Source organism: Aotus nancymaae, unplaced genomic scaffold, assembly GCF_030222135.1.
Source record: "Aotus nancymaae isolate 86718 unplaced genomic scaffold, 86718_ANA_hifiasm-v0.15.2.pri h1tg000072l, whole genome shotgun sequence".
NCBI classification, from domain to species: domain Eukaryota; kingdom Metazoa; phylum Chordata; class Mammalia; order Primates; family Aotidae; genus Aotus; species Aotus nancymaae.
The window spans coordinates 14778191-14805034 of record NW_026988487.1 but is presented as its reverse complement, the minus strand read 5'-3'; the positions used below and the strand labels follow the sequence as shown (position 1 = coordinate 14805034).

At 42.4% G+C, this 26844-nt stretch overlaps 1 protein-coding gene across 1 annotated transcript in view; it reads left to right on the top strand.

The window, feature by feature from the left end:
- Positions 1 to 26844, top strand: part of NUFIP2 (nuclear FMR1 interacting protein 2) — a 35974-nt gene continuing 9130 nt past the window's right edge. The window contains exons 1-3 of the mRNA XM_012449314.2: positions 1 to 384; positions 6719 to 8443; positions 26160 to 26192. Coding sequence (XP_012304737.2) covers positions 102 to 384; positions 6719 to 8443; positions 26160 to 26192 — 2041 coding nt within the window. The 5' untranslated portion in view covers positions 1 to 101. The remainder of the gene's footprint in view (positions 385 to 6718; positions 8444 to 26159; positions 26193 to 26844) is intronic.

The window sequence follows — 26844 nt, the reverse complement described above, 5'->3', positions numbered from 1 at the left end:
CGAGACGCGCTCAGATATACTGAGCGAGCCCTGAGAAGCAGTCTCAGATCCTGACGGTGCAGCAGCCCGCAGCCTCAGCCAGGGAGTCCCAGCCGCTTTCAATGGAGGAGAAGCCCGGCCAGCCACAGCCTCAGCACCATCACAGCCACCACCATCCGCACCATCACCCCCAGCAGCAGCAGCAGCAGCAGCAGCCACACCACCACCACCATTATTATTTTTACAACCACAGCCACAACCACCACCACCACCACCATCACCAGCAGCCTCACCAATACCTGCAGCATGGAGCCGAGGGCAGCCCCAAGGCCCAGCCAAAGCCGCTGAAACATGAGCAGAAACACACCCTCCAGCAGCACCAGGAAACGCCGAAGAAGAAAACAGGTCTGGGAGGGAGGACGGGTGGGGGAAGGGGGTTGGGGGTGGAGGACAGGGGAGATGGGGGTGGGGCCGGATCCGAAGAGCGCGGACGGGGTCGGGGGGAGTGTGTGTGTCCCCTCCGGCTCTGGGGATGCCTTCTTTCATTCTAGAGCTCGGGCTGGGCAATGGGGTTTGCAGCGCCCTCTCCTCTCCAGCATGGGAGAGGCCCAGCTAGGCCAGCGTGACCTTCCCGGCCCCCGCCCCGGCTGAAGGGAGACCCGCTGGGTTGGCCTTGCAAGTCCAAGCTTATTATTCTTTTCCCATTCACCTCCCTGCGGCCCTGGAGTTACCTCAATTTGGGGGCCCTGAGTGGGGGTGAACCTACCCCCGAAAAAAATCCATCGAGGTGGAACTCAGGAAGGCCTAGCGAATCCCGACTCAGGTGGTGTCGCGACACCCTTTTGCAGCCGGCGAGGAGCGGGTAGGTGGGCTGAGTTGAAGAAGTGTCCCTCACCCGCCACCCCAAGCCCACCTGTGGCCTTGGGGCTCCCTGTCTTGGGGGGGCTGTTGGGACCCCTTGTCTCACGGGTCATTTCCACCACTAAACGCCCTTTTTGGGCGTCGGACCCTGCAGTCTCTCCCCGCGGCTCCTCCCGAGGCCGGCGCCCCGGGCTCGCTCCCCCCAGAGCCGGCGCGGCTGGAATGTTCTCTCCTCCTCGCGGGGCCGCTTCCTGTCCGCCATGTTGGAAGCCGATTCCTGTCACCGACTCCGGCCCACTGAGGAGCGGAGGGGGAAGGGTGTCGAGGTCCACAAGGCGCGGCGCAGCCGGGTGACCCGGGATCACCACCGGCCGCCGCCTCGCCCCCTGCACTGCGGGGGCGCCGCCGACCCCCGCCCCGCGGCCGCCCCTCCCCCCGTCGCCGGCCGGGGTTGTGTAACCCGGTGGCGGCGCGCGGCCCCGGGCGGGTCCCTGGGGTGAGGGGCGGGGGCGGTTGGGGTGGGGGAGGGAAGCGGCCACGAGGGGAGCGGCCTGCGTCGGGCCCCGCGCGCCAGCGGCCGCGTTTCCCGCTCCCGGGTGCGGCGGGAGGCGCGGGCAGTCGGGGCGGGGAGCCGGCCTCGAAGCAGAGCTGAGGGGGGGAAGGAGGCCGCGGGTGGCGGCCGCGCTGCTCCTCGGGGCAGGAGGCCTTGGAGGGGCTGCAGGGGGATTCATTTTGGGTAGAGGCGGTGCCTGAGGCCGGGTGGGGTACCCAGCGGGAACCCAGCTCCCCGGTCACGAGTTTCTCTGCCACAGGAACCTCGTCTCCTGCCAGGTTCGCTCACGACTCCGCCTCTGAGGCTTTCACTTGGGCCCTTTCCTTCTAACAGCTCATTTTCTACAAAAAAAAAAAAAAAAAAAAACAAATCCAAACCTTGCTCCATTCCCCTCCCCACCCAGCACTTACCTTCTGAGCTTGGGCAGTGTCTGAGGTGAGGGATTTTAAAAAGTGTTAGGATGGGGAAGAGGGCGAGCTTTTTGATTCCTCTTTCTTGTCCTTAAGGGTGAACCCGAGTGGCTCATCCATGAGGTTAGATTACTACCATCTTGCCTCGGATGAGGCTTCTCTCCATGTTAAAAAGAAAGGTGTTTTTCATATTTTAAAGCCGATATTGATCCCCAAACTAATCTTAAACGAGAAATTGAGGTAAAAGTCATATAAGAAAGTATTTCACGAGGAGTTGAAAGTTTATAACCCACGCAGATTTTAAAAAATAAGGGCTCTTTATAAATCAAAGAGAAAAGAAGCATAAGCATATGTTAAACCCAGCGTATTAAATTTGATAGAAGGAATTATTGAGAGCTGGAGGAAAACTGCTTTTTTATTGCAGATCATAACTTGAAGATTGAAATTAGAATGTCAGATTTTCCGTTTTGGGAGTTGGTAGGGACCGATGGTATGCAATAGAAGTGAACACATACGAGTTAGGTGTTTAATCCTAAGGATTTGGAGCAGTTTAAAAACTGTCAGGGACTATATAACTAGATCTTTTTAGCATTAGATCTTGTTCAAAAGATGAGGAAATACTACCATATTATGGCTATATAAGACAATATTACTGTTGAGATTGGAAATTTAGTTTTATCGGTCAGGTTAATATACTCTTGCAGGACTTCTTTCTCTATATAAGCAGCCCCTAAAACCATTCAAGGTGGTATTCCTCCAAATATGTGTTATCTTGGAAGAGGGGGGTGGTGGATAATAAGGAGGAGGAAACAAACGAGCAGTTTTGACAGAATGTAAACAATTTTGAGCGAGTGTATGGTTTGGCCACAGTACTGTTACTTTGACATGCATAATGCTAATAACTAAGAAAACATTAGAATATTTTTGAAATTTATCTGTAACATGTTGAGGTAGGCTTTTGTAGCCCATTACTCACAAATCTAAGGAGGAACAGTTTTTTATCCAGAAGAGGGCGCAAGAGAAGGCCAAATGTGTTGAGTAATTTGTAATTCAAAAGCTAGATTTATCAAGACTCGAGTTTTGCTGAGTCTATTGGAAGTAGGGTTAGTGTAGAAGCCTTAAATAATAAAAATGCCAGGAGTCCTTTAATTTCTTAAATTTATTCTATAGTGTTTACATTTTTCTAAAATATCTAAGATTTAAAAGAAAATTTCTCTCTGGCATACTTTAAAAATATCAACAAGGTTGTCATGAGAAAAACTTTATGTAGTTAAAGGAGATTTTTTTTTCTGTTATTAAAACTTTAGGGTGGGAGCACAGTGGTTTCTAAGCCATTTTTTCATTGTTTGGTGATGTCCAATATCTGAGTCTGTACATACTAGTAATCTTAGGAAGAATTATTATAGTTAGCTTTGAATCAGCTTAGTTTGGAGATTGGTTTTTTTGCTATTTCAGATTGTTCACCTTTAATTGAAATCTGAAAAGTTATGAGTAATAGGCCCAAGGATACAAATCTTTGTTTAACCTGTTAGCATGTTAAATGGTATAGGTAGGTCTTGTATTCCCTCCAGAGTTAGGTAAGGGAATAAAGATATATCTGTTAAAAATGAGAGCCTTTATTTAGGAACTTTCTGCTTTTCTTTTTTCCCTCCCTCCTTCCCTCCTTCCCTTCCTTCCTTTTTGAGACAGTCTCACTCTGTGGCCCAGGCTGGAGTGCAGTGGCAGTGATCTTGGATCACTGCAACCTCTGCCTCCTGGGTTCAAGCAACTCTCCTACCTCAGCCTCTTGATTTACAGGTGCACATCACCATGCCCAGCTAATTTTTTTTTTTTTTTTTTTTTTTTTGTATTTTTAGTAGAGACGGGATTTCACCATGTTGGCTAGACTGATCTTGAACTCCTGACCTCAAGTGATCTGCCTGCTTCAGATCCCAAAGTGCTGGGATTACGCATGTAGCCATTATGCCCAGCTTTTTTCTGAGAAAAAAGAAGCGTTTAGAAAACATCCTAACCAATTATCTCTTTCTTCCTGTTTCATAGTTAAAATTATGCCACCAAAAATTTGATTTGATTGGCTGTCATAGCTTTTCCAGTAGCCAAAAATTTTTTAATAATGTAACACTGTGGAATCTAAGAACTCCTATAAGAGGCCAAATGTGGTGGCTCACACCTGTAATCCCATCACTTTGGGAGGCCAATGTGGGAGGATCACTTGTGATCAGAAGTTCAAAACCAGCCCGGCCAACATGGCAAAACCCTATCTCTAGTAAAAATAGAAAAATGCTAGCTGGGCGTGGTGGCATGTGTCTGTAATCTCAGCTACTCTTGGGAGGCTGAGGCAGGAGAATCCTTGAACCCTGGAGGTGGAGGTTGTAGTGAGCTGGGATCACACCATTGTACTCCAGCTTGAGCAACAGAGCGAGAATCTGTCTCAAAACAAAAATAAAGAATATAAGATGTATTCTCTAATGGTACAGGTTTTATGCCAGTCTGTTTTAGGAATTACTATGCTTTGAGTATGTTTACTTGAGTTACTTTAATTCATACGGTAGTAGAAAATGCCTTTATTTGTTCAGTTTTAGTATTTTCACCTTTTTCTCTAATGTAGAATGAATAAGTCCTGTTGTGAATCTTCTAGACTTCTACATTATTATTTTTTTTGAAAACTCACTTTCTAACTAAGCATTATTTTTTAAAAATAGCAGTATTCCTATTAGACCCCTCATTTCTGCTGCCTTCAGTGTGTGTGGAGTTCCTTCTATTGTATATCTTTTTTTTTTTTTTTTTTTGAAATGGAGTTTTGCTCTTGTTGCCCAGGCCGGGGTGCAATGGCACGATCTTGGCTCACTGCAACCTCCACCTCCCAGATTCAAGCCATTCTCCTACCTCAGCCTCTCAAGTAGCTGGAATTACAGGCGTACACCACCATGTCCGCTAATCCTTTATATTTTTAGTAGAGTCTGGGTTTCACCATGTTGGTCAGGCTGGTCTCAAACTCCTGATCTTAAAAATGATCTTATTTGCCTGCCTAGGCCTCCCAAAAGTGCTGGGATTACAGGCATGAGCCACCCTGCTGGGCCTGTATATCTATTTTTCGTATTCTGTTTTTTTTTTTTGTTTCGTTTTGTTTTTGAGACCAAGTTTTGTTCTTATTGCCCAGGCTGGAGTGCAATGGCACGATCTCGGCTTACCCCAACCTCTGCCTCCCAAGTTCAAGCTATTCTCCTGCCTTAGCCTTTGGAGAGTAGCTGGGATTACAGGCATGTTCCACCATGTCCTGCTAATAATTGTGTTTTTAGTAGAGACTGGGTTTCTCTCTCTCTCTTTTTTTTTTTTTCCCCAGAGTCTTGCTCTCTTACCAGGCTGGAGTGTAATGGGGCAATCTTGGTTCACTGCAGCCTCCACCTCCCTGGTTCAAGCGATTCTCCTGCCTCAGCCTCCCGAGTAGCTGGGATTGTAGGTGCCCCCTACCACACCAGCTGATTTTTGTATTTTTAGTAGAGACAGGGTTTCACCATGTTGGCCAGGATGGTCTCGAACTCCTGACCTCGTGATCTGCCCGCCTTGGCTTCACAAAGTGCTGGGATGACAGGCGTGAGCCACGCTCCTGACCTCTGTATGTATATATGTCTATTTCTAATGACCCCAAGATGCTTTTGTGAACATTTCATAAAAAGGTAGATAACTAAAAGCACCATTTTATAATAGTGGAAAACTATTTGAATCACTTATAGTAATAAGAGTTGACTTTTTATGGTGGTTGAAGATTTTTAATCCCCAGGCTGAAAGGCACTGGTGCCATCTCAGTGCATACTCACTGCAGACTCGACCTCCTGGGTTTAAGCCATCCTCTTGCCTCAGTTCCCCTCGCTCCCAAGATGGGACTATAGGCACGTGCACAACTAATTTTTGTGTTTTTTAGTAGAGACAGGGTTTCTCCACGTTGCCCAGGCTAGTCTTGAACTCCTGAACTCAAGCAGTCTGCCTGCCTTAAGAGTGCTAGGATTACAGACATGAGCCACTGCACAGTTGAAGGTTTTTAATTAAACCTGAATACTATAACACAAAAAATTAGATGCTTTTTTTTCTTTTTTTTTTTTTTTAATTAGATGCTTTTATTGTGATTTTGTTAGTAAATATTTTCTCATTGCATCTTTTGAGTCAAGGCAGTATTGCTTAGTGGTAGGAAACCATGGATTGCAGATAGACTGGAGGTCAGATTTCCAGTTCTGCCACTTTGACTTGAGCAAGCTACTTCATCTTTCTGCAAATCTGTTTATCTAAATGTAAAATGAAGAAAATATGTTTTAAAAGGGTTAGAAACATTGGTACATAGATGTTTTGTTTTCACATATTAACAGTGTGATCTAATATCTGGTAAATGTCAAAATGAAGTTTAAGACTACTTTAGAAAAAGTTCACAAGTATTAGATGCTTGATAGATGGACTGGAAATTGCTGATGGTGGCTACCAGCTATTTATGGTTTTGTAGAAATGAAGTCTTTAATTTCCTTGTAATAATTACTGTTTCAGTAAAACTTGATTTTTGGCCAGAGGGTATCTATGCCCTGAATTGTAAAGAAAATTTTATAACAGCCTTGTGAGAGTGATGGGTAGATTGATTCTGTTAGATGAGAGGTATTTGGTATACTGCTTAAGAGGTCATGTTTTCTCTGGCCTCAGACTTTGGTTTGAATCTTGGCTCAGTTCTACCTCTTGTTTTGCTTAGCAGTAGATAGTCTGTAAAATGGGGCTGGCAAGTGTCTTCTCATAGAGATGTGAAATAATATAAAGTTACAGCTCATGGCATAGTGTCTAGTATACAGTAAATAAACAGTTCTTAAATGTTAGGTATTGGTGTAATTTACATGTTGTGATTTAAAAAACAAAACAAAACTTTTTTTTCCTTCCCTAGGCTATGGTGAACTAAACGGTACTGCTGGAGAAAGAGAAATATCTTTAAAGAACCTAAGTTCTGATGAAGCCACCAACCCTATTTCCAGGGTCTTCAATGGCAACCAGCAAGCTGTAGACACTAGCCTGAAGCAGACTGTAAAGGCTAACACCTTTGGGAAATCAGGAATTAAAACCAAGAATTTCATTCAGAAAAACAGTATGGACAAAAAGAATGGGAAGTCTTATGAAAATAAATCTGGAGAGAACCAGTCTGTAGATAAGTCTGATACTATAGCAATTCCAAATGGTGTGGTAACAAATAATTCTGGCTACATTACTAATGGTTATATGGGTAAAGGAGCAGATAATGATGGTAGTGGATCTGAGAGTGGATATACAACTCCTAAAAAAAGGAAAGCTAGGCGCAATAGTGCCAAGGGTTGTGAAAACCTTAATATAATGCAGGACAAAATAATGCAACAAGAGACCAGTGTCCCAACCTTAAAACAGGGACTTGAAACTTTCAAGCCTGACTATAGTGAACAAAAGGGAAATCGAGTAGATGGTTCAAAGCCCATTTGGAAGTATGAAACTGGGCCTGGAGGAACAAGTCGAGGAAAACCTGCTGTCAGTGATATGCTTCGGAAAAGCTCAGATAGTAAACCTGGTGTGAGCAGCAAAAAGTTTGATGATCGGCCCAAAGGAAAGCATGCTTCAGCTGTTGCCTCCAAAGAGGACTCGTGGACCCTATTTAAACCACCTCCAGTTTTTCCAGTGGACAATAGCAGTGCTAAAATAGTTCCTAAAATAAGTTATGCAAGCAAAGTTAAGGAAAACCTCAACAAAACTATACAGAACTCTTCGGTGTCACCAACTTCATCTTCATCATCTTCGTCATCTACTGGGGAAACTCAGACCCAATCATCAAGTCGCATATCCCAGGTCCCTATGTCAGCGCTGAAATCTGTTACTTCTGCCAGCTTTTCTAATGGGCCTGTTTTAGCAGGGACTGATACAAATGTTTATCCTCCAGGGGGTCAGCCACTGCTAACTACTGCTGCTAATACTCTAACACCCATCTCTTCTGGGACAGATTCAGTTCTCCAGGACATGAGTCTAACTTCAGCAGCTGTTGAACAAATTAAGACTAGCCTTTTTATCTACCCTTCAAATATGCAAACTGTGCTGTTGAGCACAGCACAAGTGGATCTGCCCTCTCAGACAGATCAGCAAAACCTGGGGGATATCTTCCAGAATCAGTGGGGTTTATCATTCATAAATGAGCCCAGTGCTGGCCCTGAGACTGTTATTGGGAAGTCATCAGAGCATAAAGTGATGGAGGTGACATTTCAAGGAGAATATCCTGCCACTTTGGTTTCACAGGGTGCTGAAATAATTCCCTCAGGAACTGAGCATCCTGTGTTTCCCAAGGCTTATGAGCTGGAGAAACGGACTAGTCCTCAAGTTCTGGGTAGCATTCTAAAATCTGGGACTGCTAGTGAGAGTGGAGCCTTATCCTTGGAATCCAGTCATATAGGTGACCTGCAGAAAGCAGACACCAGTAGTCAAGGTGCTTTAGTGTTTCTCTCAAAGGACTACGAGATAGAAAATCAAAATCCTCTGGCCTCTCCTACGAACACTTTGTTAGGCTCCGCCAAAGAACAGAGATACCAGAGAGGCCTAGAAAGGAATGATAGCTGGGGTTCTTTTGACCTGAGGGCTGCTATTGTATATCACACTAAAGGTAAATCATTTGTTTCCTATACAAAGATTTTTGTTGGCCAATTTAGTATATTGTTTATAAGAATATTTTAATAGTTGAGAATGACAATGTGGATAAGCAGCTAGCATCAAACTTAATTCAGGGTCTTTGGAACTAGTTTGATTAAAGTTTAGAAGGAACGTTCAAAAGGATTTTTAAAAATATAAACATAATTGACCTACCTGGTTCAAAGAATAGAGGTGAGGAGTACTTGCTTAAAGGTGTTGACGTTATATTTTCTCTTGACCACTCTTAAGAGTGCTTGGAAAAAATTTTTTCTAAACATGTTACCCTTCCTTTGCTTTTTTGTTTCTCCTTTGCTTTTATTTATTATATATATATATATAAAAAGAGAGAGAGACTCTGTCTCTCTCTCTTGTCCAGGCTGGAGTGCAGTGGTACAATCTCGGCTAACTGCAACCTCTGCCTCTCAGGTTCAAGTAATTCTTCTGCGTCAGCCTCCTCAGTAGCTGGGATTACAGGCATGCGCCACCACACTGAGCTAATTTTTGTATTTTTAGTAGAGACGGGTTTCACCGTGTTGGCTAGGCTGGTCTCGAACTCCTGACCTCAAGTGATCCGCCCCCGCCTTGGCCTCCCAAAGTGCTGGGATTATAGGCTTGAACCTTCACACCCAGCCTCTCCTTTGCTTTTTATATCATATGCTTCTTTGTTAGTCAGCTAATTTAATAATTCTAATTTGCTTAAAATGAGTAGAAGCAGTGTTTTTGAAGAGGAGTCTGAAAAGTCTTAAAAGGAGTAATGGATGCCAGTTTGTAACTAGAAAATAATTTAGACAAATTACAATGGCAAGTATGATTAGCATGGTTGAGACCAGGCTCTTGGGAGTCTCCTTTTCATAGCCCCAAAGCCCTAGTTTAAAGGGAACCAGGTATCTTTCAAGTTTCATGCTAAGTTTTCAAGTTTTTTTTTTTTTTAAGATGGAGTGTCCCTCTTGTCGCCCAGGCTGGAGTGTAGTGGTGTGATCTTGGCTCACTGCAACCTCTGCCTCCCAGGTTCAAGCGATTCTCCTGCCTCAACTTCCAGGGTAGCTGGAATTTCAGGTGCCTGCCACCATGCCTTGCTAATTTTGGTATTTTTAGTAAAGATGGGTTTTCACCGTGTTGGCCAGGCTGATCTCAAACTCCTGACCTCAGGTGATCCACCCACCTCGGCCTCCCAAAGTACTGGGATTACAGGTGTGAACCACCGCACCTGGCCTCATGCTAGTAACTATTAGAATGTGGTTTATGTCTTAAAGAAAAATTTGCTGTATGGCATAACTGTAATCTAAATCCTTAGAGCAAATAATGAAGTTTAGTGAATGATGTTATATCCTTTTGCTTTTGAGAACAGTGGGTTTCAGTCTTCCCATTCCTTCCTACATCTTCCTCCCCTAACAGAAATCTATACTCCATGAATGCATGTACACACTTATTACATAGTGCACTTTCCCATTTTAACAGTGGCTCATTTAGTCAGTGACTTGAAACTGCAGGAAAGGGGGAACATACCAGATTGTGGGAATGAGGTTACCGTATTCTCCCTGGAAGAAATCATTGCCTCAGAGATTAATAACAAAGCGATTTATGTGACTTTTAAGCAAATTTTCTAGTCTGAATACCCTTCCTTATCTGCAAGCTGGAAGACATTTAGTATAATAAACAGATGTCCTTTTAATATCATTTTTCTTCCTTAAAAATGGAAGTAAGTAGTAGAATTGCTTAATGGAAGTTTAAGAACAGGAATCTTCACATAAAATTTACCTGATTTCGCTTGTTCTCCAGCTCTACTCTTTGGAGGTAAATACAAGAATTGGTTGTTTTTAAGAAAGTTAGGGCAAAAAGAGAAATGCTTAGTTTTTTAAGACATGTATTATATATTAGTCTGTGCCAGGAGAGTTGGGTTTTTTGGTATTGTTTTCTGTGCCATCTGCCCTCTGGAGACTATACGAGAAATTGTTTACCAAAGTATTTTGTACTGATGATCATTGTGTAAACCTGAGAGGATATCTGGTTGTGTTATGTTCTCTTACCACCTCCAAAAAAGTTGTGGGAGGCCAGGTGTGGTGGCTCGTGCCTGTCATCCCAACACTTTGGGAGGTGGAGGTTGAGAGGATCACTTGAGCTCAGGAGTTTGAGACCAGCCTGGGCAACGACATGTGGCCCCAGCTACTTGGGAGGCCTTAGGAGGGAGGATCACTTGTGCCTGGGAGGCAAGTCTGCAGTGAGCTATGATTGCACCACTGTACTCAAGCCTGGACAACAGAGACACTGCCTCAAAAAAAAAAAAAAACCAAAAACATGGGATATAGTCCATTAGGTGACATAAAACTACCAAACAGTCACCTAATGGAAAATATCCGACGTTATTGGTTTTTTTTTTTTTTTTTTTGAGACAGGGTCTCTGAGTAGTTTTATGGACAATTTCCATTATGTGAATTGCGGGTTATTTTTAAATGGTAATGTTAACTTGTATTTACTCTGTATGCATTTTCCCTATCCATGGGCTAACTATATATTAAATCAGTGGTATTTAGATGAGCTGAATACCCCTATATAGGTGCAGTTATATTTAGTTTTGCTGGTGTTAATGAAAAAATTTGCTTTAGGTAAAGTGCATCATCTTGAGGTTTGTATTTGGACATGACTGGAGATTAATCAGATTGGCATCAGTGTTTTTTCCCCCAAACTTAAGTAGATAACGTTCAGTTCAGTTAGGTTCCAAAGTAGCAAGTTCTTTGAATTCTTGCCAAATGTTGATTGGTCCATTAGTGGTCCATTGGCCCACTCATTTTTCTTTACTTGAATTAAATTTGCAGGTCTTTTGTAAGTGAAGGCCTTTTTTTTTTTTTTTTTTTTTTAAGTTAAACTCTAAAAGAAGTAATAATCAGTTGGGCTTACTGGAATATCCTTTAAGAACATCTGTGTTATTAGTGCTTTAATGTAGTCTTCAAATGTTCAGTAGTAATCTCTAAGTGAGTTGAAATTGGGCTTAAAATTGGAAGTTCTCTGCCTTTCTCCTGATTTCAAAAATAAGCCCTTCAGCAACTTAGTTTGGAACTAGTGGGTAAGAGGGTGCATTATGTCACTTCTTTAGGAATGGTGCACTATATATTTGTTTTAATTTATATAAAGGTGTTTTTGTTTGTTTTTTTGAGACAGTCTCTCCCTCTGTCACCCAGGCTGGAGTGCAGTGGTGAGACCTTCACTTACTGCAACCTACGCCTCCCAGGTTTAAGTGATTCTCCTGCCTCAGCCTCCCGAGTAGCTGGGATTGCAGGCATGCGCCACCACCCCTGGCTAATTTTTTTTTTTTTTTTTTTTGAGACAGAGTTTTGCCCTTGTTACCCAGGCTGGAGTGCAATGGCGCGACCTCGGCTTACCGCAACCTCTGCCTCCTGGGTTCAGGCAATTCTCCTGCCTTAGCCTCCCGAGTAGCTGGAACTACAGGCGTGCGCCACCATGCCCAGCTAAATTTTGTATTTTTAGTAGAGACAGGGTTTCACCATGTTGACCAGGATGGTCTCGATCTCTTGACCTCGTGATCCACCCGCCTCGGCCTCCCAAAGTGCTGGGATTACAGGCTTGAGCCACCGCGCCCGGCCAATTTTTGTATTTTTAATAGAGACAGTGTTTCACCGTGTTGGCCAGGCTGGTCTTGACCTCCTGACCTTGTGATCTGCCCACCTCGGCCTCCCAAAGTGTTGGGATTACAGGCGTGAGCCACTGCACGCGCCAGGCAAAGAAACGTGTTTGTTTGACTCAAAGTTTTGGCGGCTGGGAAGTCCAAGGCCACGGTGGCAGCTTCTGGCAAGGACTTTTTTAATACAGGAAGTTTTTAGATTAGTTACTTGGAACCTTAAGCATACTATGTATTTTTAAAAATTTGAGTGTTAAGTACAACTGAGGATATGAAGTGAAGATACAAAAGAACACAAAAAAGGGAATTTGTGTGGATTCTAATTCTTGGGATTTTTCTTTTAGACTTTTTTTTTTTGAGAGAGTCTTTTTTTTTTTTTAAGAGACAGTCTCTCACTCTCTCACCAAGGCTGGAGTGCAGTGGCACTATCATAGCTCATTGCAGCCTGGAACTGGGCTCAAGCTCTCCTCCCTCCTCAGCCTCCTGAGTAGCTAGTACTACAGGTGTGTGCCACCATGCCTGGCCTCTTTTGATATGCGTTACACTATTAACTTTGCTTTTTTTTTTTTTTTTTTTTTTGAGACAGGGTCTTGAGGCTGGAGTGCAGTGGTGTGGTCATAGCTCACTGTAGCCTTGAACTCCTGGGCTCAAGTGATCCTCCTGACTCGGCCTCCTGAGTAGCTGGGACCACAGGTGTGCACTGAAATGCCTGGCTAATTTTTTTTTTTTTTTTTTTTTTTTTGAGACGGAGTTTTTGCTGTTGTTACCCAGACTGGAGTGCAATGGTGCAATTTCGGCTCACCGCAACCTCCGCCTCCTGGGTTCAAGCAATTCTCCTGCCTAAGCCTCCCGAGTAGCTGGGACTACAGGCACACGCCACCATGCCCAGCTAATTTTTGTATTTTTAGTAGAGACGGAGTTTCACCTCGTTGACCAGGATGGTCTCGATCTCTTGACCTCGTGATCCACCCCTCGGCCTCCCAAAGCGCTGGGATTATAGGCGTGAGCCACTGGTATTTTTTTAAAATAGTAATGATGTGTCAGTATTTTACTTAGGCTGGTCTCGAACTCCTGGCCTCAAGGGATCCTCCTGCTTCAGCCTCCCAAAGGGCTAGGATTACAGGTGTGGGCCACCATGCCTGTCCTAACTTTTCTTTCTTCCTTTCTTTCCTTCCTTCCTCTCTTTCCCTCCCCTACCTTTCCCTATCCTCCCCTCCCCTTTCTCATTTCTTTTCTTTTCTCTTTTCTTTTCTTCTCTTTTCGACAGAGTCTTGCTCTGCCACCCAGGCTAGGGTGCAGTGGTGTGATTTTGGGTCACTGTAACGTCTGCCTCCTGGGTTCAAGTGTATTTTTAGTAGAGACGGGGTTTTGCCATGTTGGCCAGGCTGGTCTTGAACGCTTGACCTCAAGTGATCCACCCATCTCTGCCTCCGAAAGTGCTGGGATTACAGTTATGAGCCACTGTGCCTGGCCTAATTTTTGTATTTTTAGTAGAGACGGGGTTTTACCATGTTGGCCACTCTTGTCACAAACTCCTGACCTGAAGTGATCTGCCCACCTCCGCCTCCCAAAGCTCTGGGATTACAGGCGTGAGGCACCACACCTGGCTGTGACGGCTCTTTTTTAGGAGACTATCTTACCTTGTGACTCAGGCTGGAATGCAGTAGTGCGATCCTAGCTCACTGCACCCTTGAACTCCTGGGCTTAAGGAATCTTTCCAACTCAGCCTCCTGAGTAGCTGGGACTGTAGGTATGCACTACCACCCATGTTGTCTGGACTGGTCTGGAATTCCTGGCCTTAAGCCATCCTTCTGCCTCAGCCTCCTTAAGTTTTGGGATTACAGGCATGAGCCACCATGCCTGGCTAGTGGTGGCTCTTGGTGTACATAAGTGGGACATACAACTGTGCCTCCTTCAAAGTAGTTATCTCAGAATGCTTAGCAAGACTCTGACTCTCTTTGACTTGACTTCAAAAGCTTTGAACACTAGGTCCTAACTTTTTGAGATAAACTTGATTTTGAAATGGTTGAAAGTCATTTGAAGACAAGTCTTTTGAAATAAGAATAATTAATAGGAGTTGTGTGTTTAGTCAAAGTGCTAATTTAAGTTGGGTTGATCTGTTTTGCATGGCTATTATTGCACTGGAGGATATGAAGCATTTGAAATGCTGACATTTTGGACTAAAATAGGCTGGGGGCCAGGCATGGCTCACAACTGTAATCCCAGAACTTTTGGGAGGCCTAGGCAAGTGAATCACCTGAGGTCAGGAGTTTGAGACCAGCCTAGGAGACAGGGCAAGACTTCATCTTAAAAAAACAAAAATAAAAGTAGTCTGTGGCTCTCGCCTGTAATCTTAGCATTTTGGAAGGCTGAGGCAGGAGGATTGCTTGAGCCCAGGAGTTTGAGATCAGCCCGGGCAACACAGCGAGTCCCAATCTCTACAAAATAATTTTAAGCATTAGCTGGGCATTGTAGCATGTGGAGGCTGAGATGGAAAGGGTATCACCAAGCCTGAGAGGTCAAGGCTGCAGTGAGCCGTAATCATGCTGCTGAACTCAAGTTTGTGCAACAGAGTGAGACCTTATCTCAAAAGCAAAAAACTGAGTTTTGGTGTTAAGCAATTGCTTACAGATCTGTGTTGAGGGAGATTAATATGGCACCAATTTGGGTAGACTGGAAGCCATTTTTCTGGTGACTAGAAGATAGTACAGGCAGTGATATAATAATAAAGATCTTGTGCTTTGTGTTTTCAAGAAACCATGTAAATGATCTGAATTTAAAAAAATAGTTTATTTTCTAAAAAAGTTTTTAGATAGGGAAGGGGCATAAGGGAACAGATGAGATTACATCAGCAAGATTTGGGAAATAGGATATGAAGAGACAAATTAAGATTAATCCATAAAATTGACAGGGACTAGGTTTACAGTTTGGACATTTGTTCACAGAAGGATCTGAATATTAAATTTTCTCTTCTAAACACAATGCGAATAATTATTTTCATGTTTACTGCATTTTATTACAGTTGCTTCATGAATGCCTATGACATCACAGCTGTCTAATAATCTTATTAATGTGCACCTGCAAATTTGACAGTTTTAAGAAGATTCGCTTTGGTTTTAGCCCTGGTTGTATTCCCTAGATTTGGAAAGGATCCCTGTTTATGGGGATATAATAATGTGCGACATATACAAATGAATATAACAAATAATTATACGGTATAAGGTCCTCTTTCTCCCACTGAGAGAACTCATACTGGCTGTTTAGCACCCATACTGGCTGCTCGATGTCTCATTATGTCTGCTTTATGAATACAATAATAATACATTCACCTTGATACTGGTCTGAAAGGTCACTTGTAAGGAATTTATGGAACTTAAAATTTAACTTCCGGATTTCACTAGCTTAAGTCCTAAGTGAGAGGGAAATAACCATCTATGCTGTAAGAAGAGCAGACACTATTATTATAATGGTAGTAGCAAAAGCTTGTTTATTACTGTCATAGTAGTAGCAGTTTCATTCCAAGCAACTTGAATTTTATATTTTACTCTTATAAAGTACATGGGATTAGAATAAGTAGAGTAGTAAAAAAGAGAAAAATAACAAAAACAACTTAAGTTCCAAGTTTCTATTTAGGGGTAGTCTGGATAATTATGCTTATCCTGGTTTGTTGTAGCTTAAGAGAAGAATTCATTAAGGGCCTGCTGAAAAGGTAGTGGCTTATATTTTTTTCCCCTTATCTCAAAAGGTATCAAGATAGTGGCTTCTAAGTACCTTAATTTAGAATTACTTAAAAACATACTATATTTCTTTTTTACTTTCTTTCTTTTTTTTCTTTTTTTCTTTTTTTTTTTTCAGACAGAGTTTCAGTCTTGTTGCCCAGGCTGGAGTGCAATGGCCCGATCTCAGCTCACTGTAACCTCTGCCTCCTGGGTTCAAGTGATTCTCCTGCCTCAGCCTCCTGAGTAGCTGGGATTACAGGCATGCACCACCACACTCAACTAATTTTGTGTTTTTATTAGAGGCAAGGTTTCACCGTGTTGGTCGGGCTTGTCTCGAACTCCTGACCTCAGGTGATTTTTCTACCTTGGCCTCGGTAACAAGAGCGAAACTCCGTCTCAAAAAAAAAAAAAAGACTTGAGTGTCTCACTTTATTGCCCAGGCTGGATTACAGGCGTGAGCCACTGCACGCCTGGCCTGAAAACGTGCCGTATTTCTCTCTAGGTATTGTCAAACTGAAAAAGTAAAACGTGGTAGAAATTTCTGACAAGCTTCTTTGTAAAAGAATACGCAAGTATGGTAGACTGGTTGAGAAAAAGGAAATCAGAATAGCAGCAAAACATAGTGTAATAGCCTGTAATCATCCAAAAGATGGGCAAATCTGAATTAGAAGAGGAAAAGCAGAATTTTGATTTACCATGTCACCACCCTTGCCAAATTTTACAGGATTTGATCTAAAATGCTTAATAAAGGATTGGAAGGCATGATTAGTGCTAAATTGATTTGGGGGTTCTCAATTGTGGGAGTCTGTTTGTTTGGCATTATCTTTGATTTATTCTGTATTATCTGGGGGACCCATTTAATTTAGATGTTATTTTTTAAAAGATGTTCTAGGTCCAGGCATGGTGGCTCATGCCTGTAATCCCAGCACTTTGGGAGGTAGAGGTGGGTGGATCACCTGAGGTCAGGAGTTCAAGACCAGCCTGGCCAGTGTGGTGAAACCCCTCCTCTACTAAAAATATAAAAATGAGCCAGGCGTGGTGGTGCATGCCTGTGGTCCCAGCTACTCGAGAGGCTTAGGCAGGAGAATCTCTTGAACCTGGAAGGCAGAGGTTTGCAGTCAACCGAGATTGTGCTGCTGCACTCCAGGCCTGGGCATCAGAGCAAGACTCCATCTCAAACAAACAAACAAATGTTCTTTTAGCTGAGACAATAGTATCATTCAATTTTAAATGCAAAAAGTAAGCTTCAAGTTGGCTTTAGCCCTATTAGCTTCAGTCTTTTTCCTTGAGGGATTTAATAATTAAATGCTGTATCTGTTTGGTTTGACCATATAAAATTGCTGTTTTTATAGGTCAAAAGAATTTGAATGTGAGCAATGCCAAATGGGTCTACCTAGTAGACCCATTGTTTACAGTTATATTATTACTTCCTGGATGATTTACGAATAGTATTTATTCAAATCAGTATGTACTTATTGAAGCACTGTGGGAAGCAGTAGTGTTAAATAGATGAAAGGTGAGGGTTTGTGTTATTAAGAAACTTGGTCTAATAGGGAAACATGGAAAGAAATATATTACTATTGTTGGCTGGGCACAGTGGCTCACACCTATAATCACAGCACTTTGGGAGGCCAAGGAGGGTGTATCATTTGAGGTTAGGTGTTAGAGACCAACCTGGGCAACATGGTGAAACCTCCATCTCTCCTAAAAATATATATATATACAAAAATTAGGCCGGGCATGGTGGCTCACGCCTATAATCCCAGCACTTTGGCAGGCTGAGGTATACAGATCACCTGAAGTCGTCGGGAGTTTGAGACCAGCTTGACCAACATGGAGAAACCCCGTCTCTACTAAAAATACAAAATTAGACGGATGTGGTGGCACATGCCTGTAATTCCAACTACTCGGGAGGCTGAGGCAGGAGAATCACTTGAACTTGGGAGGCAGAGGTTGCCATGAGCTGAGGTTATGCCAAATGCAGTTGGAACCCCTAAGGTGGGGGCAGGGTGAGGAAAGGGTAGTCAGGATTCCAAAAAGAAGTGGACATTAGACTGTTTATTGTGCAAGGAGAGTAAGATTACCTTAGGTGGAGGAAATCAGTGTTTGAAGATTGCTAGCCATTCATTTTGTTTAAAAGAAAGTGAATGGTACAAGTTTAAAGTCCTTTAACTTAGTCATCTAATTTGTCTCTTGATGTACTAGCTACTGTGTCAAGTGCTAGGAGACACAAATTCAGTTTCACAGTGCTACTAGCTTTTTCTATAGGCAGTGAGAATCCATTGAAAAGTTTTGAGCAGTGTGGTCACTTTCAGATTCCATTTTTTAAAGAGAAAGAATGGTTAGCCAGGTTGTAGAAGACAGAAGGTGAGGCCTGAGTAATGGCAAAAGAGGCCAGTTAAAAAGCAACTGTGTAAATGTTCATAAGATACTACTACTTGAACCAGGGCAGTGACATTGGGTTAGAGAAAAAGAGATGACTAGAAAGTTGAAAGTGTCTTACCTTTGGTTAAGATTTACTAGACTTGAACATTGCTTCTGTAAATTCCTTAGTTTGAATTTCTTTGACTGTTCCAACTCTTATATCCTATACCCTCGCTATAACCCTTCTGGGTCATTCTCTGTTTCTCAGATGTTGTTCCTTGAGTTCTCTTTTCATGTTAACATCAGTTTTCCTGGGTAATCTTGTCCAGTTCTGTTAGCATATATACTTCGCTTAGGACTTCAAAGGCTGGGTGCAGTGGCTCACGCCTGTAATCCTAGCACTTTGGGAGGCCGAAGTGGGTAGATTACCTGAGATCAGGAGTTCGAGACCAGCCTGGCTAACACGGTGAAACCCCATATCTACAAAAATACAAAAAACTAGCTGGGTGTGGTGGCACATGCCTGTAATCCCAGCTACTTGGGAGGCTGAGGCAGGAGAATTGCTTAAACCTGGGAGGTGGAGGTTGCAGTGAGCCGAGATTGCACTCCAGCCTGGGCAACAAGAGTGAAACTCCATCTCAAAGAAAAAAAAAAACTGAGTTCAGACCATATCTATATTCGATATCACCACTGCAGTTCTGTGTATATAAACCTGAATGCATTCTCTTCCAAAACGTTTTTCTTTCCTGCCCTTAGTGAATTAGCATTAACCCAATTTTTTGTCATTAGATTATATGGGTCATTTCTCTAAGATCTCCATTTTTTTCTTTCCTATCTCTGATACTGTCTTCGTTTCTTGACTTATTAACATTTATTGGAGACTCTATATTGTCACTTCATCTGTTCTCTTCATTGCCTAGAAGAATCATCACTATTTAGTACAATAACCTTAGATTTCTTCAGTGGCTTCCCTTCACCTATGTGATTAAATAGCAAACTTTATTTCATATGTACCTTTTTACTCTGTCCCCTGAATAATGTTGTTTCTCTAAATCTCTCATTCTTGGTGACTTTCAGCCTTACTGAATTACTTGTGGCCACTAAAGCATGGTCAGTAGTAAACTTACTGTATAAAGAGCCAGATAGTAAATATTTTAGGCTTTGTGAACTATAGGGTCTTTGCTGCAACCACGCCATACTTGGTTCTGCATTATAGCTCAAAAGCAGTCATAGATGGTACATACACTGTAGGTGTGGCTGTGTTCCATTAAAACTTTTCTTTTTTTTTTGAGACGGAGTTTCGCTCTTGTTACCCAGGCTGGAGTGCAATGGCGCAATCTCAGCTCACCGCAACCTCCGCCTCCCGGGTTCAGGCAATTCTCCTGCCTCAGCCTCCTGAGTAGCTGGGATTACAGGCACGCGCCACCATGCCCAGCTAATTTTTTGTATTTGTAGTAGAGACGGGGTTTCACTGTGTTGACCAGGATGGTCTCGATCTCTTGACCTCGTGATCCACCCGCCTCGGCCTCCCAAAGTGCTGGGATTACAGGCTTGAGCCACCGCGCCCGGCCAAAACTTTTCTTTTTTAAAGACTTGAGTGTCGGCCGGGCGCGGTGGCTCACGCCTGTAATCCCAGCACTTTGGGAGGCCGAGGCGGGCATATCCTGGTCAACATGGTGAAACCCCATCTCTACTAAAAATACAAAAAATTAGCCGGGCGTGGTGGCGTGTGCCTGTAATCCCAGCTACTCAGGAGGCTGAGGCAGGAGAATTGCCTGAACCTGGGAGGTGGAGGTTGTGGTGAGCTGAGATCGCGCTATTGCACTCCAGCCTGGGTAACAAGAGCGAAACTCCGTCTCAAAAAAAAAAAAAAGACTTGAGTGTCTCACTTTATTGCCCAGGCTGGAGTACAGTGGCATGATCATAGCTCACTGTCTCCTTGAATTCCTGGACTCAAGCAATCCTCTTTCCTCAGCCTCTTGAGTAGCTGAGACTACAGGCATGTGTTGTTACCACACCCAGCTAGTTTTTAAATGTTTTGTAGACACAGGGTCTCACCATCTGCTAAGGCTGGTCTCAAGTGATCCTCCTGCCTCTGCCTCCCAAAGTGCTATGATTACAGATGTGAACCGCCACACCTGGTCCCCATTAAAACTTTATTTGCAAAAACAGACGGTGGATCATAATTGTTTGTTGATCCCTCCTCAAACTCACCTTGTTAAGGCACACACCTACCACCAGGCTTTGTTCATTGTTAATGCTCCTACTGATAACCAACCCTCCCAATGAAGTTGCTTACCTAGAATAAGCTCACAGAGGGCAGACTCTTTTTGGTTTTCCATCTATATCCTGAGCCTGGTAAGTAGTACTTATTATTTTTTTTATCAACTTGGAATTGAGAACTTGTGAATAACTGGACATTTCACTATAGGAAGCATTGTGATAGGTATTACACAAGCAGATATAGAAAGTCTGCTCTAGAAAATTTAACATGAATTCATTTGAGTGGCATAGCTAAATATAAGTTTTGATATTAAGAAGTTTCAGATTGGGTGGTGGTGTTTAAAATACAGAATTTTAAGAAAATTGCCTACTTGGGTATATCTTAAGAGCAAAAACTTTTACTTAGGTTTTATGAGGTCTGGCCCTATGGGTATTTTTCAATAAATATTTACATAATTAGATTCTGTGATAACTCTTCAAAAAGGACTGGCAAGTTAGATTGTGTGTGTGTGTGTGTGTGTGTGTGTGTGTGTGTGTGTGTAGAAAGCAGATTTAAAAGATCAAGGCTGGGCATGATGGCTCACACCTGTAATCCCAGCACTTTGGGAGGTCAAGGTGGGTGTATCACCTGAGGTTAGGAGTTTGAGGCCAGCCTGGCCAATATGGTGGAGCCCGTCTTTACTAAAAATACAATAATTGGCCAGTGTGGTAGCTCACACCTGAAATCCCAACACTTTGGGAGGCCGAGGCGGATGGATCATGAGGTCAGGAGTTTAAGACCAGCCTGGCCAATATGGTGAAATCCTATCTCTACTAAAACCACAAAAATTAGCCAGACATGGTGGCACCCCGTGCCTGTAGTCCTAACTACTCGGGAGGCTGAGGCAGAAGAATCATTTGATCCCGGGAGGCAGAGGTTGCAGTGAGCCGAGATCTCACCATTGCACTCCAGCCTGGGCGACAGCAGGACTGTCTCCAAAAAAAGAGAAAAAAGTTAGCTGGGCATGGTGGCATGCACCTGTAATCCCTGCTATTTGGGAGGCTGAGACAGGAAAATCACTTGAACCCAGGAGGCAGAGGTTGCAGTGAGCTGAGATCGCACCACTGCTCTCCAGCCTGGGTGACAGAGCGAGACTCCGTCTCAAAAAAAAAAGAAAAAAGAAAAATCAACTGCTGAAGTTGAGTATCCCAAATCTGAAAATCTAAGATCCAAAATTTTTTCAATATTAACATGATACTCAAAAAGGAAATGTTCCTTGTCTGATAGTGCAATGAAAACATTCCAAAATCGAAAATACTTCTGGTTCCAAGCATTTCAGATAAGGGATTCTCAACTTGTATGTGTATGATGATTTTGTATAGTTGAAATTGCCTTCTTTATACTATTAACTTGTTCTTTTTCCCAGAATAGTCAAAACATTAAATTACACAAACGAACACATTTCATATTCAAAATCTGAGTTGAGACTTTTGTAATCTAAAAGAGGACAAATGTAATGTCAGCTCTTTCTTATGTGTTCTATCTATGATGTCGTTTCTTGTTAGTTTTGTTAAGGTTAAGCATAGCGTCATGCAAATGCTATTTGATGCATTTTCGCTTTCTGATCCTAACCTTGTTTGAGTTTTGTGGACATTTACAAATTTTGATCAAGGAAATGAAGTTGCTAGTAGTCAAAGAAATAATTAATATTAAGTAACAGGAAGGGAAATTGCATTCACTTCTTAGTTCAGCATTTCGGGTAATGCTGATTACTTTTTTTTTTGAGGCAGAGTCTTACTCTGTCGCCCAGGCTAACATAAGTTTCAAGTTTCTCTTTAGGGGTAGACTGGATATATGCTTACCCTGGTTTGTTTTAGTTTCAGAGAAGAGTTCGTTAAGGGGCCTACTGAAAAGGTAGTGACTTCTAAGTACCTTAATTCAGAATTACTTGAAAACATGCTATATTTCCTTCCCTCCCTTCCCTCCCTTCCCTCCCTCCCTCCCTCCCTCCCTCCCTCCCTTCCTCCCTTCCTCCCTTCCTCCTTTCCTCCCTTCCTCCCTTCCTGTCATGTCTGTTGTGTCTGTCTTGGCAGTTTCAGTCTTGTTGCCCAGGCTGGAGTGCAATGGCCCCGCCTCGGCTCACTGCAACCTCTGCCTCCTGGGTTCAAGTGTTCTCCTGCCTCAGCCTCCCAAGTAGCTGGGATTACAGGTGTGCACCACCACGCCTGGCTAATTTGTGTATTTTTAGTAGAGATGTGGTTTCCCAATGTTGTCAGGCAGGTCTCAAGCTCCTGACCTTGTAATCCACCCACCTCAGCCTCCCAAAGTGCTGGAATTACAGGCATGAACCACCATGCCCGGCCTCTGCTGATTTATTTCTTGGTTACAAGCTAGACTTGCTTCATGGCTAGTTTTACAGCTACATCATACATCCCTATTTCTATTTCTATTTGATAATTCATTAGAGCTTACATTTAAGGGTAATAAAGTTTTCTTACCATAAATCATTTAAAAATGTATAATATTTGAGTAAAACCTTAAGCTGAAGTAAAGAAGTATCTTCAACTTGTTAAAGAAGTTGGGTGTTTGGCCGGGTGCGGTGGCTCATGCCTGTAATCCTAGCACTTTGGGAGGCCAAGGTGGGTGGATCACTTGAGGTCAGGAGTTAAAGACCAGCCTGGCCATCATGGTGAAACCCCATCTTTAAAAAAAAAAAAAAAAAAAAAAATTGGGTGTTTGCAATTAGTTGTTTTGTCTTCTGTATTCTAAAATGTGTATGTTTGCTTTATTTTTAAAGCATTGTGGTTGTTACTGTGACTCTGCAGTGTATTCTCAAAAAGCGGGGCAAGTACAGGGACAGGTTGAGTTTCCAGTGAGGAAGAACAAAGAAAATGTTGCTCATAGGTGGGCTAACATGAAAGGCTTGATTAACTTCTTTTTTTCTTTTCTTTTTAATTTATTTTTTAATAATAGAGACAAGGTCTCCCTGTGTTGCTCAGGCTGGCCCCTCAAGTGATCCTCCTGCCTTGGCATCCCAAAGTACTGGGATGACAGGTGTGAGCCACCACAGCCTGCCAATTTTTTTTTCAACAAACAACTAAATATAGATTTATCTTTGCAGTAGACAAAATGAGTATCAAGTAATTACTGTATACAAAATTCCTCAGGAATTTATTTGCTGCAAAATGTGAAATTTTTGTGCTTTCACTAAAATAAAAAATACTGGTTGTATTGGATCAATTTTTTTGCAGTAGGTGAATCAAGACAAGACTTACATTTGGAGTTGTTAAAATAGGCCATTCTGGGATCCAGAAATTTGTAAGATAATGAAGACCTTTTAACTATTCCTTATTGTTTGAAACTAATGGAATAAGAAATTATTTTGGAGGCCGGGCGCGGTGGCTCAAGCCTGTAATCCCAGCACTTTGGGAGGCCGAGGCGGGTGGATCACGAGGTCAAGAGATCGAGACCATCCTGGTCAACATGGTGAAACCCCGTCTCTACTAATACAAAAAATTAGCTGGGCACGGTGGCGCGTGCCTGTAATCCCAGCTACTCAGGAGGCTGAGGCAGGAGAATTGCCTGAACCCAGGAGGCGGAGATTGCGGTGAGCCGAGATCGCGCCATTGCGCTCCAGCCTGGGTAACAAGAGCGAAACTCCGTCTCAAAAAAAAAAAAAAAAAAAAAGAAATTATTTTGGAGTATAACTGTGATTTCTGTGACTAGAATTCCCGAGTGTCATCTTTTTTTTTTTTTCGTTTCAGATTAGATTGATTATAGTACTTTTCCCTTCTGAAAGCTCTCAGGAGAAAGGGAATTTTCCTGCCTTTCTCTGATTAGGTGTCTGCACAGAGATTCGATGGCCATACCATACAACTAAGCTTGGACAATTGGCAGTTGTTCTGCACTCCCAGATTTGGTTTAATCAGGGAATCACTATGATACCTTGAATGGGATTTTATCTAAATAATTACCTTGTTCATTCAGAATTAGTCATTGATCCAAATATCCAGATCTGACAGATTTTCAAAAAGCTAAGAGTACTGCAGAAAATGTTTTTTAAAATTGCCAGGCTTGGTGGCTCAGGCCTATAATCCTAGCACTTTGGGAGGCTGAGGGGTGGGAGGATTGCTTGAGCCCAAGAGTTAAAGACCAGCCTGAGCAATATAGCAAGACCCCATCTCTACAAATGGCACAGTTCTGATTTTTTGCTGGAGGAGTGGAGAGAGTTTATGTGTGATTCTACCATTCCCTGCCCCTATCCATACACATACAATAAGAAAATCATAATTTTAGATCTGTATCTTATTTTAGTCCTTCAGAAGGGATTATTTGTGCCTTAACTGTAACCCAAATCCAGATGTATCCCATCTTAATGAATTTCAGTTTTATTTTTCTTTAATTATAATTGGTTGCTGTTACACTGGAATGTAGTCACACATACTAGTTAAACGGGGTAAAATGATCTTTTGTCCTTTCAAAATAATAGTTTTATTACCACAGAAATACTGCTTATCCTTAACATTTGTTATAGTTCATTCCTAAGTGGTTTGTTTTAATCTCCAAGTAGAATATTTCCTTTCAAGGTCCAATTCTTTGGTTCTTGTATAATAGTCAACTATTGTTGACTATATATAGCCCCCTGAAGCTTTCATGTATCACAGGTAGAGTTTTTGACTGCATTCTCTGTGTATGTCACTACAGTTTGGACATGTACATAGTTTTCTTATTGTAAGATGCTAAACTAAGCACATTGTAGACATTTTAAATGGAATTGGAACGAATGAGGATTGTGTGCCATTAATAATGGGTGTGGATTGGCATTTTGTCCTTGTAGGTTAAAATAAGAAGTATGGTTTAGAGGAGAGAACCACTTGCCTGAATGGTTAAACTAAGAATCAATTTTAATTGGTTAAATTTGATGAATGCTTTGTTCAAAAAATTGGGCACCTCATTGAGGAGTCAATGGATAACCAAGAAATACTTGGTGGTTTTTTATTTGTTTGTTTTTTGTCTTTTTTGAGTCCTGAGTAGCTGGGAATACAGGCACATGCCACCATGCCTGGCTAATTTTTTGTATTTTTAGTAGAGATGGAGTTTCACCGTGTTAGCCAGGATGGTCTTGATTTTCTGACCTCATGATCTGGCCCCCAGCCTCCCAAAATGCTGGGATTACAGTCACAAGCCGCCACATCTGGCGGTACTTGGCGTTTTTAAATCATGATAAGCTGTTATGAGAAGTATTTTATCTGTAGCATGCTTCTTGCATATCTTTGCAATTTGTAAAGACAAAATTATTCTGGCAGTTTGATTTCAGATAATAATAATCTAGACAACACTTAAGAATTATAGGAGCCAGGCTCACACCTGTAATCCTAGCAGTTGGTGAGGCTGAGGCAGGATTGCTTGAGGTCAAGCCTGGGCAACAGACCCCTGTCTCTACCCAAAAAAAAAAAAAAAATAGCTGGGTGTGATGGCATATGTCTGTAGTCCCAGGCACTTGAGAGGCTGAGGTGGGAGGATAGCTTGAGCCTAGGAGTTTCAGGCTGCAGTGAGCCATGTTTGTGCCACTTGTTCTGTCTCTTCAAAAAGAAAAAAATTAGAGAAAAATGTGAATGCTTTGTCTGAGCTTCATAGAATTTTGCCATTTTCAACCCTACCTCCAGTCTGGCATTAATTAGTCTAGGATTTTTTAGATTTAAAATGAAAAGCATAGCTTCAGACTTTGCTCACCAAAACTTAGTATGTAATTCTCTTTGTTTCTTTGCAGAAATGGAATCTATTTGGAATTTACAGAAGCAAGGTAAGAAAGATTAGATTACTTAAAATGTCACTGATCAGTCATCACTGGACATATTTTTTGGTGGGATTAACAGATGGGTAGTAATTTACCAAATAGACTTTGTATTTTCAGTTATTTAATGACTGCAATCAAAAGGCACTGGCAGCTGGGCAGGGTGTCTCATGCCTATAGTCGCAACACTTTAGGGGAGACCTACCTGTCTTTACTGTAAAATGGCCATTAACTGTTAGGAGTGAGCATGCTCTTCATGGCAGGCTGCTATCTCTGGACTAAACTAGATTGATTCTTAGGCTGAAGTAGACTTGAGTTCTTCCAATATTATTTTTAGGCCTTTAAAATTTTCCATTAGGTGACAAGTTATATTGATTTACCCTACCCCCTTATTTTTAAGCGTATATACTTGAAAAAGTTCTTTGGATAGGGAGAAAAAATATATATATAATGAAGACAGGGCCCCTCCAGAAGAGGGGATCATGCAGCTAAATAGTAAGAATTTAGAATAACACTGGAGTCTTTGCCCACCAGACACATTCTAACAGTTTTAAGTTTTGAATCTGGAAGATTTGTTACTGCTGAGAATTAAGGCATGTGTTACTGTGGGAAATTGAGTAAGTGTTAATTAGGACTGAATTGATAGTTTTGCTCTCTAATT